Source organism: Dermacentor andersoni, chromosome 4, assembly GCF_023375885.2.
Source record: "Dermacentor andersoni chromosome 4, qqDerAnde1_hic_scaffold, whole genome shotgun sequence".
NCBI classification, from domain to species: Eukaryota; Metazoa; Arthropoda; class Arachnida; order Ixodida; family Ixodidae; genus Dermacentor; species Dermacentor andersoni.
In genome coordinates, this window is record NC_092817.1 from 173798061 (window position 1) to 173814861 (window position 16801).

The 16801-nt window shown below is 45.3% G+C and overlaps 1 protein-coding gene across 3 annotated transcripts in view; it reads right to left on the minus strand.

The window, feature by feature from the left end:
- Positions 1 to 16801, minus strand: part of LOC126530676 (uncharacterized) — a 37514-nt gene that overhangs the window by 14210 nt on the left and 6503 nt on the right. For all 3 annotated transcript variants that reach the window (XM_050177941.3, XM_050177942.3, XM_050177940.3), the window contains exons 3-7: positions 16519 to 16642; positions 10941 to 11024; positions 10178 to 10304; positions 5901 to 6015; positions 3131 to 3179 (exon numbers count right to left, since the gene is read on the minus strand). In XM_050177941.3, coding sequence (XP_050033898.1) covers positions 3131 to 3179; positions 5901 to 6015; positions 10178 to 10304; positions 10941 to 11024; positions 16519 to 16642 — 499 coding nt within the window. The remainder of the gene's footprint in view (positions 1 to 3130; positions 3180 to 5900; positions 6016 to 10177; positions 10305 to 10940; positions 11025 to 16518; positions 16643 to 16801) is intronic.

The following is a 16801-nucleotide window of genomic DNA, read 5'->3' on the forward strand; positions in this document are numbered from 1 at the left end:
TTAACACGTTCACTGCAGCAGCAGCACTTTTTGATGCCTTGATTCTTCTGCATCATGACCCATAGGTGCGTCACTTGTCATATTCCTCTGGTGCGTAGTGACCCACTAGTAATTGGCCAGCAAGTTGTGCTTCTTTGATACTTTCTCAAGGTGGAGAGGGATGGCACTACAACGCATCGGATCAGAAGCAATAATAGTTTTTCTTTGTTGACTTCTGGCAAATATGTCACTTGCGCACTGCAGAGAAAGCCTTCACAGCCGTACAGTGCACAATAAGTGCCGTGACCCACCGGTGACCCATGCCACAGTGAGCGTGTCAATACAAATCTGGTTAATTTCTTTGTTTTGGTTAAAGAAGCCGACCGAAGGTACTGGCCAGCACCCATGCATTTCTATGGGCCCGAACTTTTGTTATATCTTAAAATTGGCGTTCGCCAGTTAATTCGAACTTGACCAGTGAGCACCCATGCGCCTGAACCCTATGGTGACCCAACTAGCAACCATTTTAGTGGCAGCATCTTTCTAGACAGAGCTTAGCGCACGGTGAATACATTGAACACGTCATCTCAGTAGAAGGAAGTGTACTTCATTACTGCATGCCTACCAACAGACCTGTCAACCTTAAAATCTGAAAAGTATTTCAGTCGAACCCAATATGTACAAAAAATTCGTAAGAAAATACTCAAGGTTATTGTATTCTACATGTCCACTGCTAAGATTTTTATCAATTGCAGCCATTCTGTGCGGATGCTGTGAGCAGGCATATTTCTCTAGTTGCCACAGACAGAAGTATGTTTATGAAACTTTGAGGGTGGTGATGCAGTGGATGGGCACGACACCAATCGAGCAAATCTAAAGAAAAAAAAAGAAAGTCTAGGAAGTTTCTTGGCGACTGTTTCCGTACAATTTAAACTCAGCGTTGCCCTAAACTAGAAACAAGTTAAGAATAAAACTATTCGCATTAATTTAACAATCGTAAACAAGCTCTAAAAATAAGGTCATATTACGATAAAATTGTAAAGGTTGGCATGTATGCAATCATCTCAGCTGAATGCAAGTGACCAATCTATATGCTTTCATTGGCAGTGACAACTGGGCAGACAGAGCCAAGAAAGAACCTGCCACACCTCCGCAGCAGACTAGCAGCAGCAAACTTTGAGCAGTACAGACTTGCAAGGAACAGATTTTTTTTTTAGCTCAGCGACTTTGGTGAACTTGTCACTGATTCAGCCTGCCATCATAAGGCTTAATGGTAGAGTCAGAGGCCAGTGAGCGATACTTTTCAGGAACAGATCTTTCATAAAACTTGACTCAACAATCACAGAATGGCAGACAAAGCCACTGGTTCCAGACAGCCTGCCATCATGAGGCTTAACGGTAGAGTCAGAGGCCAGTGAGCGATACTTTTCAGGAACAGATCTTTCATAAAACTTGACTCAACAATCACAGAATGGCAGACAAAGCCACTGGTTCCAGACAGCCTGCCATCATGAGGCTTAACGGTAGAGTCAGAGGCCAGTGAGCGATACTTTTCAGGAACAGATCTTTCATAAAACTTGACTCAACAATCACAGAATGGTAGACAAAGCCACTGGTTCCAGACAGCCTGCCATCATGAGGCTTAACGGTAGAGTCAGAGGCCAGTGAGCGATACTTTTCAGGAACAGATCTTTCATAAAACTTGACTCAACAATCACAGAATGGCAGACAAAGCCACTGGTTCCAGACAGCCTGCCATCATGAGGCTTAACGGTAGAGTCAGAGGCCAGTGAGCGATACTTTTCAGGAACAGATCTTTCATAAAACTTGACTCAACAATCACAGAATGGCAGACAAAGCCACTGGTTCCAGACAGCCTGCCATCATGAGGCTTAACGGTAGAGTCAGAGGCCAGTGAGCGATACTTTTCAGGAACAGATCTTTCATAAAACTTGACTCAACAATCACAGAATGGTAGACAAAGCCACTGGTTCCAGACAGCCTGCCATCATGAGGCTTAACGGTAGAGTCAGAGGCCAGTGAGCGATACTTTTCAGGAACAGATCTTTCATAAAACTTGACTCAACAATCACAGAATGGCAGACAAAGCCACTGGTTCCAGACAGCCTGCCATCATGAGGCTTAACGGTAGAGTCAGAGGCCAGTGAGCGATACTTTTCAGGAACAGATCTTTCATAAAACTTGACTCAACAATCACCGAATGGTAGACAAAGCCACTGGTTCCAGACAGCCTGCCATCATGAGGCTTAACGGTAGAGTCAGAGGCCAGTGAGCGATACTTTTCAGGAACAGATCTTTCATAAAACTTGACTCAACAATCACAGAATGGCAGACAAAGCCACTGGTTCCAGACAGCCTGCCATCATGAGGCTTAACGGTAGAGTCAGAGGCCAGTGAGCGATACTTTTCAGGAACAGATCTTTCATAAAACTTGACTCAACAATCACAGAATGGTAGACAAAGCCACTGGTTCCAGACAGCCTGCCATCATGAGGCTTAACGGTAGAGTCAGAGGCCAGTGAGCGATACTTTTCAGGAACAGATCTTTCATAAAACTTGACTCAACAATCACAGAATGGTAGACAAAGCCACTGGTTCCAGACAGCCTGCCATCATGAGGCTTAACGGTAGAGTCAGAGGCCAGTGAGCGATACTTTTCAGGAACAGATCTTTCATAAAACTTGACTCAACAATCACAGAATGGTAGACAAAGCCACTGGTTCCAGACAGCCTGCCATCATGAGGCTTAATGGTAGAGTCAGAGGCCAATGAGCGATACTTTTCAGGAATGGATCTTTCATAAAACTTGACGCAACAATCACAAAGTGGTAGGCAAAGCCCAAGTTCACAAACTCCACACAATATACCAGAAAGTCGCCAGGTATGCCGAAGGCACCAAGTTGTTCTATGTGTGGTCCTTCACGGCGGTCAAGAAGCAAAGAAATGCCAGTTCCAACATGCACAAGCTTGCAGCTAAGCAATATGCAGGTAATGTGTTGACCCTTGCTAGTCTGCCCCTGCATATTTCTCTCACTTAAGAGTCTACCATTTTGCGCTGTCCTCTCTAAACAGTGACAACCCACTAGGCTTGAAAATCCAGACTAAGTTTGCACAAGGCCTATCCACTCACCAAACTTCCTCTGCAGGGCTTCCTCCGCTGCCTTCAGTTTCAGAAGGACCTGAAAGAAGAAAAAAAAAAGAACATAACTAAGGTCTGGCAGAGAATAAAAGGGGTGCCAGTATTCTTTCCTCGTGATATTCGCCACTCATTCCTTTGCATTAAATGGAGGTACAAACACTAATCTCAACAGAAGAAAACTGTAGACTTGCATGACCTTGCAGAATTGAAAGCCACTTTACAGCGAAGTTGTTTCTTTTGAGCAGTTGCACAACAAAAGCTGTCTGTTCTGCCCGAATTAAATTGTACACTTTAAAGCAGTGCCCCCCCCCCTCATATAACTAGTCTGTTTGAAACCTTTCCAGCCAATAAAACCTTCAGGCACGTGGAAAAAATGCAACATTTCCTCCACATAGGTTTTACTTAGTGCGAACATTGACAATAATGATTTTCCCATTTTCACTAAATGTGATTTGATGGGCCTGTACAGTTCCCCCAGGGCAGAACATTAAAATATTTGTTACCAAAACACAGACCTGGCGAAAGTCGTTTTACACTTCGAAATACCGCAATAACGAGGGTTCAACAATTTTGTGTAATGCTCTTGCCAGTAACATTGAATTTTCAGGGCACACTGCACTTAAGATGTTCATTTCTAAATTATCAAGATTGTGTAACAGTTCTTTCGGGGCAATGCAGGTGATAAGGGTAGCGTGAAATTTGTGAACATCTCTTTTATATATCTTTTGTAAGAGCTGTATTTGATCCACATGCAATTAACATCACACACACATTTGCAATAGAAATCCAGCAACTGTTGCTAAGCTTGTTTTTGGTAGCATTTAATAGCTATGCCACGACTGCATGCACCATTTTGCAGTGCTAGTAGAAGTCAACCATATTATGCCGTGGAGCCCTTGATCAGGCAACTTATTGAAAAAGATGTGATGAACTGAAAACACTCAATTTTATCTGTACACGACCCATGACATGCCCCTTACTTTCATCAAATGAAACCTGCGCATGATGCAGAGTTCCATCAGGATACTGGGAAGTATATCATACATGGTTCACAGAACTCTTCTGAGCACGAGCACAGAAATTTTTCACAAAAGTTACATTTAATCTACAGGCACTTCGGAAACTAAATTGCCATAGTTTTCTTCACATTATTTTTCACATTAGTTTCAACTTGGTGGCATTGTTAGTTATTTCAGGGCAGCGAGCTAAACTTTGTGCCTTTTGAAAAACGCTCATAATGGTCTGGAGCCCTTGCATACATGTGGCAACCCTTTTTTCATCTTCCCTTTTTCTGCAGCGATCGTTCCTGGCGTTGCTGATTTCCCAACAACCTGCAAAATGAACTCGACGTCAGTTCACCACAGCGTTTAAAAAAAAAAGTAATCGAATATGCTGAAATGCATGGGAACATGTCTGCCCAGCGGCACTTTGGCGTCTCGGAAAAAAGTGTCCGGTACTGGTGAACGCAGAAAGTCAAGCTCTCTGCCTGCAACGCGCGGAAGACGTCCTTTCGCGGGCGCCGCGGGATGCACCAGGAGCTCGATGACAAGGTGGCGGATTTCGTCCACGAGTATCGTGCCAGATCTTTGCAAGTGACAGCAGAACTCATCTGCATCAAACCTATCGAGATCGCCCAAGGAACAATTCAAGGGCTCCATTTACTGGGTTCGTCGCTTCATGCGACGCAAGGGATTCGCACTTCGGCGGCGCACATCAATCTGCCAGAAGCTGCCAGAGGCATACGAGGACAAGCTGGTCGAATTCCAGTGCTATCATCCAACCGCGTTCTAAATAAAAAATTAGGAATGCATGAGAATTTACGCTATATACATTATTTATGCTATTTTACGCCGCTCACACTATTTTACGTCAGCCCGCGTTCTAAATAAAAAATTAAGAATGCATGAGATTTTCTAGGTGACATAGAAAGTGTTCGTTATACGCAATAATTCGATATATCAGTGTTCGATATATTGAGGTCCGACTGTACGTGCATTGCAACTGTGCTGCGGCAGTGGCAGGTATGAAGGAGGCACTCCGCAATGGGAGAACGGAGCTCGCCGTCATTTCGCGGAGGCATGACGTCAACCCTTCAGCCACTGGACGTCGTGCTCAACAAGCCCTTTAATGACCGTGTTCGTGAACAGTATAATCAGTGGATGGCCGGTGACAACCCGACGACCCCAACCGGCCGGCTGAGCAGGCTGCCTCTCGCCACTGTTGCTGCATGGGTGTCGCAGGTTTGGCACTCACTGCCTGACGATATGGTGGTGCGGGCATTGAAGAAGTATTGCATTAGCAACTCCTTGGACGGCACCGAGGATGACAGGTGGGACGCAGCCAGTGAAAAGCAGTAGTCTTCGGACGAGAGTTCAGACAGCTCGAACGAATGAGCAGGTGACGAGTCTGGCGGCACCACTAAATAAAACAAAGTTTTGTGCCTTATAATTTTCATGTTTTCTTTGCTTCAATGTAAGGGGGTCGACCTATATTCCGCCTCGTCCTATATTCCACATTATACGGTATCTATATTACGTCCAATCACGTTCTAAATAAAAAATTAATGCATAAGATTTTCTAGGTGACATAGAAAGTGTTCGATATACGCAATAATTCAATATATCCGTGTTCGATATATTGAGGTCTGACTGTACGTGCATTGCAACTTTGCTGCGGCAGTGGCTGTTCCAGCGTCCACATTCCTGGGTATTCATTTACGTGTGTGAGAGCCAATTCAGAAAGTGTTGGCAAGCACACACACCTTGGACTCCGTCTTGGGCATGGGTGGCATGGGAAGCATCTCCTCCTCCTCCTCTTCCAGTGTCTTTGCCTGCGGCAACACCCTTGGCTTCATGTCGCTTGGCAACAGCTCATCTCTAGGGAGGAGGAAGAAAGTGGGTGAGCAATGCAAACAAAACAAGCGAGCTAAGTGAGAGTTCCATTTTCATGCAACAGCAATGCACACAGATAAGACACATCCCGAATAAGGCCATGGGGACAACCGCTGGATTGCAACTTCTGCCTGCCATCTTTAAAGTATTTCACTTGAACCGCCTTTTTAAGCGAAAACCTGTTTGCACCCTGCCTCTTATATGTAGCATAGACCAGTTACAGCAAAAGTCGCCAGAATAGCGAATACCCACACTATAAGCGGCGCCGCACTACATAACCAAAACAATAGGATTCAAAGGCTGCACGTATGCAAAATATCTAGACCAAGCAGCCGTGCATATCCGATAATTGAAGCTTGCGACCAGGAGTTTTGCATCTGTTTAAATTTACTAATGTTCAAATGTTAATGTCCAAGTACCTGCAGGCTTCACATGAAGCAGAAAAATAAAATTTTTTAAAGGTACAACACTCGCTGAAATTTCAGATGCCGTACAGTGTGACGTACAAGTTGTCGGACTGATCAGCACACACATGGTGTCGAAAACATGGCGACTGTGGACCAAGTTGCCATCATTTGAGTGTTGCCCGTACCCTCATGATGCGGCATGAAACAGGTGCATTTTGTTGTCACCTGGCAAATAATGGTCAAACAAAATTGCCACGTCAATTCAATCTGGACAGCTTGTCAATATGTGATGCAGTCAAGCTTAAAGGGCACTAAAGCGAAACAATAGATCAGTTTAGACTAATGAAGCATTGTTTGAGAACCCTGCAGGCAGTCATTTCAAAAATATAGTTTGATTATTAGATGAGAGAATGAAGGTCCAAGTATCAGTATTTGAATTTCGCGCCAAAACCGCAGCGCCGGTACGTCAGCGTGACGTCGGGGATTCCAAAGTATGTTTTCGCATTTGGGCCCCATTGGATGAATAAAGGTTCCCGAAACTTTCCATGCTTATTATTTGGTTCCTTTAGAATGTAATGTAACGTATTTACTCGCATAATGATCGCACTCGCGTAATGATCGCACCCCTGAATTTTGTCGTCAAAATTCGATTTTTTTTATTTCCCGTGTAACGATCGCACCCCGAACATGCCGCAGCGATATGTAGTGTGCTAAGTCTAGCTAATAATGATCGCGCTTACCATCTGTCGAGTGCTACGCGAATGACTCTCCAAGACAAACCAAGCGGTCTGCAAGCACCAAACATTAAGTAGATGCCTCATTTCATTGCTTTCATCACTTTCCACACTTCCATGACAAAAAGAGGTACAACCAAACTTGCCTTTATTATGTGTAGGCTTTATAATGGTTGTAGTCAACAACAACAAAAAAAAGACGCCTTTCGGTTCTTCTCATCTGCACTCATGGGCATGCAACAAATCGCGAGCGGCAATGATAGTAGCCACGTTTACACCGATACATTAAAAGTGTACCTTATTCATACGCCAACGCTTGTAACACAGCTAAGATATTCACCCACCCTTAGCACAGACGTGCGGTATTAGGATAGTAGTGAAGACAGATGCCGCAGTTTCCGCAGCATGCCCGCCATGTGTTTCTATGTCACTGGCAGCTAAGCGCGCCCATCTGTTTCTGCCCCCTCAAAGTGGACATGGCAACGTTATTGCCGCAAACTTGCCGATATTAACAATATTATTCATTACTGATACGGAAGAAACTGTTTCGATGCACGTAATGTACTCACGAGAAGAAAAAAAAATCGCATTCCGCACATTTGGCTTCCTCCGCCGGCCGCCATTTTCTTTTTCTTTTTTTTTGAGTCCCGCACCCACATCCCGCAGCAAACGCGGGACAAAGAAAACTTTTTTTCACGGGAAATTTAACCCGCATAATGATCGCACCCCTGAATTTGCGTCAGTTTTTTCAGACAAAAAAGTGCGATCATTATGAGAGTAAATACGGTAGTCAATCTGTACTGCTATATATAATTAGTAGGCCCTAGAAGATGCCATCAAAATCCAAGATGTCACAGCCCCCAGGTGCGAGAACTTAAGTAGGTGTCGCCACCCGTATTACGTTCTTGCACTTTTTCTGGCTTACCAAACGTCGTATCGTTGTAAGAGTGGTGTTTTTGGTGTTGTAGAACGGTTAATTTACTGATGCAGAAGAAATCATTTTTCACTTTAGTGTCCCTTTAAGGAGTTGTATATCTGCAGCCACATTCAACCTGTTTTTGTATTTGTTTTTGAAGTATTCAAGCCTGGAAATGCATTTCTGCAGTCCCCACTCATGTCCCAAAGTTTACAGTAGCCGCACCCTCAAAAAAAAAGAAAAAAGATTTTTTTTTTTGGGGGGGGGGGGGATGCCTGGGTTTAACGAACCCCTAAAAATGGCTTTGCAGACCCCCATTCGAGAACCTCTGGGTTACATTATAAGTTGTCTTAGCTGTATTGCCCTGTACTGACCAAAGCCTGTGTGTATAAAACCTTTACAGTGACTGCTCTCATATCTAGGACATCAATCACCATCATGATCAGCCTGTTTTATGTCCACTGCAGGATGAAAGCCTCTCCGTGTGATCTCCAATTACCCCGTCCTGCGCCAACAGATTCCCACTAGAGCCCGCAAATTTCCTAATTTCATCGCTCCACCTAGTCTTCTGTCGTCCTCGATCGAGTTTCCCTTCTTTTGGTACCCATTCTATAACCCTAATGGTCCAACGGTTATCTAACCTGCGCATTACATGACCTGCCCAGCCCCATTTTTTTCCCTTGATGTCAATTAGAATATTGTCTATACCCGTTTGCTCTCTGATCCAAACCACTTTCTTTCTCTTAAGCTTATGCCTAGCATTCTTCCTTCCATCGCTCATTGCGCGGTCCTGAAGTTGTTCTCAAGCTTCCTTGTCAGTCTCCAAGTCTCTGCCCCATATGTCAGCACTGGTAAAATGCACAGATTGTACACCTTCCTTTTCAATGATAGTGGTAAGCTTCCAGTCAGCAGCTGGCAATGCCTGCCGTATGGGATCCAACCTATTTTTATTCTTCTGTGAATTTCCTTCTCACGATCAGGGTACCCTGTGATTTATTCCTAGGACAAGTGTGGATGAATTGCCTTTCTGCGACATTCAAGCTCGCCACATTGACACAAACAAATTCAATAGTGCTGTTCACCGTGCCTTTGCATGGTGATCAGCACTGCATTTTGCTTTTTTACCAAACTCCTTTCTGTAACCCCCTTGGGTCTTGAAAGCAAAATAAAATCCTCGTTAATACGTACCTGCTTAATAAGTAATTCCAGTTTAAACATAGTCACAATGAATACCCACTATGTCGCATTGAACTTAATGTACTGGCTGACCATTTAAAGCCATCGTCACTTACCACATGCCAAATGGTTAGTGTGCTAGTAGTAGCACTTCATTTTTCAGTGCGTACAAGCCCGGAATCCGGGAACTTGCGTGCACGTAGACCATAGATAGTGAAATTGCAACTCGCAGACTTTTTCACTGACAGCAGTTTCTGCTGACAGTAATGTCAAGACATGGTGGTCATGACGTGTTTCCTGCTCCCATAGCTTCTGATACTTTCATGCCGTTCGCAAAAACGTTGAAGTGGGCGATGGCCCTACCATCTCCGAAGCAGTATGCGTGTTTATACCTTCATGAGGGCCTTTGCAGAGAAGTGGGGGCCCGCAGCTTCGCATAGTTTGAGGATGCTGTCATTGTTCCAGGCCCCTACAGGGGCCATTAAACTGTTCATGAACAAACGTCTTCATCTGTGTCCGAGTAAGAATTAAAATGCAGTTCTTTTCCCGCTGGTAAGTCTATAGCTGCTCATCTGCCACTGTCGGTTAACTAGTACATCGCTTAATGTGTACCTGATCCACATTCCCTGCCAACTACGTACTAACGAGGTTTTACTGTATGTGAAATAAATGTAAATAATCCTTTACTCATCCATAAGGTATATTAACACACACTATCAAGGCAGGATTCTACTAAGTGACCCAAATCCCCACTCCTGAATGGTGGGAGGCTGTTCTGTCCAGCTCAAACCCACAAAACCTGTGTGGATGAAAGTTTTTGGTCCAAGAGATTGCAAACCACACAAGCAAAAAGCAAAGTACCCCCCCCCCCCACACACACAAACACACATGCACGCATGGGTGTTACCACTCACGCCTGGCTGTGCAACGATGCGTAGTAGTGCCGGCGTTCTGCCGGTGCCATCGCTTGGACATTCACAAACACAGGAGCTACAGACGGCCTCGGAATCTTATCCTCCAGGCTGGTTGAGCCACTGATCTCTGCAAGCAAGCAAGTAAACCTTGGGTGAGAGCCCAGTTAAGCAAAAGCACACCGGACCTGGCACTTCTTTACATGAACAGTTATTCCCTTTAAGAGGGCACCAAACGACAATCCAATATGCTAAAAATAAATTAGTATTTATTTCCACATACTGTTGGCCATAACGGTGTGGGTACAGCAAATTAGCACGTAAGATTGAAAACTTTTTATATTCGCTCTTCTCCTAGAACACCATGTATTTTGAACTTCAATACTATGAAATGTGTTTATACACGATTTCAACAGCATATGAATACCAGTGAGATCTGCCTACCACCAGTTATTCAAGCTAAGACGCTTCCCTGTGGCCTGAAGAATCACACCTAACCATCTCACGCAGTGGCGACCCCTTTTTTCTGTTACCTTACACTTTAGCCAGCATTAATTTACATTCCAGTGAATTGGTAGCTTGCATAATCTGGTGCAAGATACTGGCTTTATCTCGTGTGAACACTCTGTTAGATGATAAAACATGCTGCAAATTGAACACGACCACCACATCCCGTTCACTCGAAAGCAGAAAATCACATTCTTTTAGACGTCCATATCTGCAGTGAACCTACTGTTTGTAGACAAGAAGGAAAGCAGGCAAATACCTTCGTCCCAATTCTCCTCCGTTGGCACATCCTCGGCAGCAGGCGGCAGGGCAACATTCCCCGTGGGCTTGTCTTTCTCTGAAGCTGCAAGGCATACGACACTTGCAGGAAGCGTATGCGCAAGCCAACTGTTTGACTATGCGAAAGCCTAGTAGTTGCAAGGTAAACAACGTGCAACAATTCTCTCTGCAGCACATTTTTTTTCAGTGTAGACCCTTAATACAACAAAGCTGTACATGCTGTGACAAACTTAATTATCCCATCTACTTTAATTGAGCCTTAAACGAGAAGAAAGGGGGTTAACCGAGGGGCCCGATTTTTATTAGTCATAAGAAGCCAACAAACACTGACATCAAGGACAACAGAGGGGAAATTACTAGTGCTTAATAAATTAAATAAAGAAACGACAAATTAATGGTAATTAAAGCGGATGAAAAAACAACTTGCCGCAGGTGGGAACTGAACCCACCCGTCACGTTCGTTCGTACATCACGTCACGTTCTCGTGACGCCTGTGGCAAAAAGGACGTTCCACGCCCGCTGCCAAAGACTGCGAGTGGTGGCGCTGGCTAACCATCCCAGGGTTCTACTAGGACACATAAATACCCAAGAAAATGGATGGGAAAACGGCCCCACGGTAGCTCAATTCATAGAGCATCGCACGCGAGATGCGAAGGTTGTGGGTTCGGTTCCCACCTGCGGCAAGTCGTTTTTTCATCCACTTTAATTACCATTAATTTATAGTTTCTTTATTTCTTTTATTAAGCACAAGTAATTTCCCCTATGCTGTCCTTGGTGTCAGTGTTTGTTGGCCTATTAATTGAGCCTTGTGTTTCAACAGCGAAAATTCACACATTCTTACAACAACCCAAACACACAGTAGACAGCTGCTTTTTTAAAAGCAGAGATGTTTGTACAGCAGAAATGTACAGATCTTCGCCTACGTGATGCTCTGCAAGCGAGGGGGAGAGAAAGGCATAGGAGGAGGGCTGAAGAAAGCGAGAAAAAAAAAACTAGCAATAAATGTAACTGTGGAAATACTAGTCAAACCCATTCTACTAGGCTGTAGAATGTGAAGAGCCATGTAAAGACAAATATGGAAACATTCTATCATGAACCTTCGACACTTAGGTGCACTTTAGGTCCCTGGCAGTCTCCATTAATGCATCATCATGCACTAAATTTTTTGTTTAATTACCTTCAGTAAACTGGCTGCCTTTGGAAATTGCAGCTGTCATTTCGATCTATATGTACATGAGAAAAAAGTGCCAGCAACGAAATCAATATGACAGATCAGACTAAAACACCCAAAGATGCCACAACTGAAATTGAGATACAGTATTAAGCTGCTGGATTGCATCAAGACAGTCAGCATTTAAAGGGGCCTTGAACCACATTTTGTCAAGGTGGAGAAAGGCATTTGAAGTGAAAATAGGCTACTTCAGAAACACTTGGCCGCAAAAAAAGTACTTCAATGCGTTCAGCAGAAGTGCAGTTATTGGCAATTGTTTGCAGCCTCCGCTGTGCTCCTGTTCCTTCTTCAATGCCTTGCACTGCGAAGGCTATGGCACAGTGGGACGTGCCCACAACATTCCGCCTTCCAAATGTAACCTTGGTACGCAGTTCAAACTTCATTTTGAATGTTAGCATAGATAGCACGACTTCCGACTGGTGCGTACGAGGTGCTAAACATAAGCCAAACGAGGTTGTCTTAAGCGGGCCGTAGTACACTTAGCCAGTGAACTCGTGGCGGCACCCTGAAGCAGCCATGGTGTCTACGCCATGTAGCAGACCACAGCTTTATGTCGGCTATAGGCCAAGAGCAGCTAACGGAATGATGAAATACTGCGTCCGATGACGAAATAGTATGTGTAGAAGACAGTGAGCACACGGCCTTCTGTTGAAAAGAGCGTTTGAGAGAAAGGCGACTTCGCGATCCGCTTGCATACCTGCCAATCTGGCAAGGTCAAAAATAGGGAGACTTTATTCGCGCCAACAGGAAAGGGGGGTGGGGGTGTTCGTTCAAACTTTCAGATAGTGTTCGACGAGTCCTTTTGCAGGTACCTTGTAGAAGCAGGCTTTGCTCACTTCAATGCTCAAAACATGGTCCAGACTGACGGCCCTTCACTAGTAGCTGGTGTTGGAGGGTTGTGTTGCACATCGACGAGCGGAATTCAGTCCTAGTTTTTCGCGCCGTGCTAAAAATACTCACACTCTGCGTAGCTATGCAGTATCACGAGTAAATCCAGCATCACCTTAGCAACTCGGTGAAACATGTTTTCCATCAGTGTTTTTCATTTTTCCAACCATAGAACACTGCACATCCCACCTTTCTTCATTCAGAATGTCCTCTGGAAGATTGTACGCCTGTAGTGTGGCAAACTCAGCTTCGAGAGCATCTAAAGCATCTTCAGCAGATTCATTGGAAACTCTGAGCAACAGCCGAGGGAAACTGAATAAAGAAACGAAGACTCGAGAGCGATGCCTGTGAAATAAATTTCAGGTTGGCCACCTCTGCATTCTTCAGAGTTGCGTTTCAAAGTTGCGTCCGCATCCATAACGCTTCGCTTCGTCACATTTCGGAAATATTTTCCATACAAAAGGCCCAATGTGGTCGCCGACACTAAGAGGTAGGTTGTGTTTGATGAGGCATCCCATAAACAGGCACTCCACAGCTACAACATGGTCATCGCACTTGTTTTGGAGAAAGTTCACTATGTTGTCTTGCTGCTCAGCAGTGCGAACATAGCTTTGATGCTTCACCGTGGAAACATGCAGTTACAAGTCACCTTTGCCACCACGAGACACGCTGACGTCGCATCCACACGTTGTATAAGATGCAAGATGCTGTTTTTCATGTCAAAAAGCACGAAAATTCAGAAGTGTAAGATCGCAAAAACTTCTGCAAATACCTTTTCTTGGGCTTTGATAGCGCCATGGCATCAAGCACACGAGGATTCTAACTTTACACGGTGTACCGCACACACACAGCCTAGCCAACACTAATGATACACACAAGCACCAGGAACAATGCACCATGCAGGAAGGCATGCATGAAATGCAACAGTTACATTGGCTCTGGCTTTGGTCAGCTTACTAGGCACCATAGTCGGCTGCTTAGTCAATACCGATGGTGCTAGTGCAGCCGTTGTTGGTGATGCTGACGATTACGATGTGGCTGTAGATTCCGCGGTGTCGGTTTTGGTTTCGCAAAAACCATTATTGCGCAAACAGAGACCACTTTTTGGAAGATTTAGGACAGTGATCGTACAATTGGACAGTTCAGTAATAAATCAGGAGGGTTGGCAGGTATGCGCTTGCGAGCTCCATGCACCGCGTATGACAGCAAAACTTGGCCAAGATGTTCTCAGCAACATATGCTACCCGTGGAATACGTTCTTTCACCAAGCCCAAGAGGTGGTTCAGGGCCCCTTTGAGGTGCCCCATGTGGCTACTGTATAAATCAAAATATAAGGAGAGATATTTTCTTCAAAAGAAGCAGGATGAGGTATCTCGTATAGCAGTCAGCAGTGGCTCCTCACCAGGTCTGGCCATTTTGAGCTGAGAAGTGTTGTGCATACAATGCACACTCGAGAGCGTGTCTTCTAAGAATTGCATCGCTACACACCATGGAGAGAGCTGAAATTTCAAATGCCGTTTTCCCTTCTCGCAGCCGCCGCTCTCCAAGCTGGAGAATGGCGTACACGTGGTAGTGCGCCTACGCAGATGTTTGCTGTGATGTTGCTCATTGGGACACACGGCACTTCAGAAATTATTCAAGGCAACATCTGTTACTTGTGTAATTTTTTGCTCCATAGACGAATTAAAGTTTAGAGAAATAATAAAACACACAAACCGAATGTGTGTGTTTTTCTTTTAATTGGCACCATAGCAAGAGTCATGTAGTTCCATTTCATCTGCTTGTTCCGACGTTGTACAGTTGTGAGCGCAGAGGAAAACTGATTTGCTACCATGTTCCAGTGCACGATCATGCTCTGTGTTCCACTTGCGTCTGCCTCAGTGTTTGTGTAGCAGCGACTTATACTGCTAGTCAGCTGTCCTCGTGCACAGCACGCAAAATCGCACGCTTTGCCTGAAATTATTGGTTCGCGGCACTTCAAACATTTTACCTCTGCTATTAATGAACTACAGCTAAACCTGCCTATAACGAACCTCCATGCAATGAATTCCTCGATATTCCGAAGTTTCTCTATTCCCCGCTGTCACTCCGTAGAAACATGTATTTGTGACCTCTATGTAACAAAGTGGCGGCGGGAGACACCCTGGAAATGACGAATTCCCCCCGCCAACTACAGTGGAACCCCATTCATACGTTTTTCACCGGACCAGGGAAAAAAAACGTAACAGCCGGGAAAACGCAACAGTGAGGAAAGCTCCGAAAATAAATGAAAAAAGTGCAGCTTCAACTATAGACAATTTATTTCCACAGAGTGCGCTTAGGACTTAAAAAAGTCTAGAATGGTGGCTTGCTGTTTCTTTCGCTCGCTATAAATCGCCACACGTTTGTCGATACCCTGGAAGGCCGCATTGCTGTCAGCGTCGCTGTGAGGTGCGACGTAACTGCGGAGGAGGTCCAGAGCTGCGACGGCTTCTCCAAAGCTAGGATTTGGCAACTCCCCGGCATCATGCGGCTCGTGCTCCTTGTCGTCACCGCGCCACGGCAATGGCAACGGACGAACGAATATCCGCGGGAAATTTTGCCCTCTTTGGCATAATCATGCTAACGTGCTAACGATTGTTTAGTATTGATGCGGAGCGCGCGCGTCCGAGCAGCCCGATTGCGCGCAGCGCGGTGTGGGAGAAACGTAAACAAGAGAGGAGAGCAGGCTCGATAGGCGGAGCAACGCCACGAGCAACGCCAACTTCCGGTTTCACTTTAGCTTCACAAAGAGTGACGTCAGGGCCTCTCCCGAGTTTCCTTCCTCCGTGAGTCGACCCGTCCAACAACCATGCGGTGACCGTAATCACAGTGATGATAGTAAGATCATTTTTCACGAATGGCCACTTAGTGGCGGCCTCATGCGGCCTCTCAAACTGGCGTGCGGCTTCTTGCAGCCAGTTCCATAGCCAAGCCCGGCCAAGCCCAGCCAAAACTCATCAAAAGCCAAAATGGGGGTTGGAGCGTGTTGTCTACTTTAGCCCAGGCGGGTTCGGGGTGCTAAGTTGCGACGTATCATGCGGGAACGTTTTCACAGCTACAACGTAACAGCGGGGTTCCTTATACATTGGATCCTATGGAAGCTATGCCGGGACCGGATGAAAACGACGTAGCAGCCGGGAAAACGCAGCAGTGAGGAACGTAACAGCGGGGTTCTACTGTACATAGTTATCCCAAATTTTGTTATTGCAGCACGAGCAGCAGCCACATGCTTTAATTAGCCCAATCAAGTTGCCCTTAACGCAGCATTAAGTACAGTTTCTGTTACAATTTCAGTACCGCAACAGATCTCCCCGCTAAGGAATGCCATCCGCCAAGACAATCAAAAATCAACGCTCGGCCAGTCACCGTTCAAAAATAAGCGAGACGAGAAATGTGAAGGCAAAGACTTGCGCGTTACCTGTGAGAAAGCGCTCTACTGTTGTGTTCAGAGGACATGTGTAGATGTGGTGCATCAGCTCACTGGCAGGAACCACATGTTCAGCCGAGAATGGGCACTGCTTCATGTCCTTGTCTAGGTGCGCCTGCGTAAGACAGAAATGGGCTCTGGTACTGCAGGCATAGAAAAGACCTAAGGCGAGACCGCAGGAGGATTTGGCTTTCCAGATGTTTGGCTGCCCTCTCCAGATTTGCTGGCCGCCACACTTCTGTCAGCAGACTTCAGTGCAGTGGGGCGGAAGCAT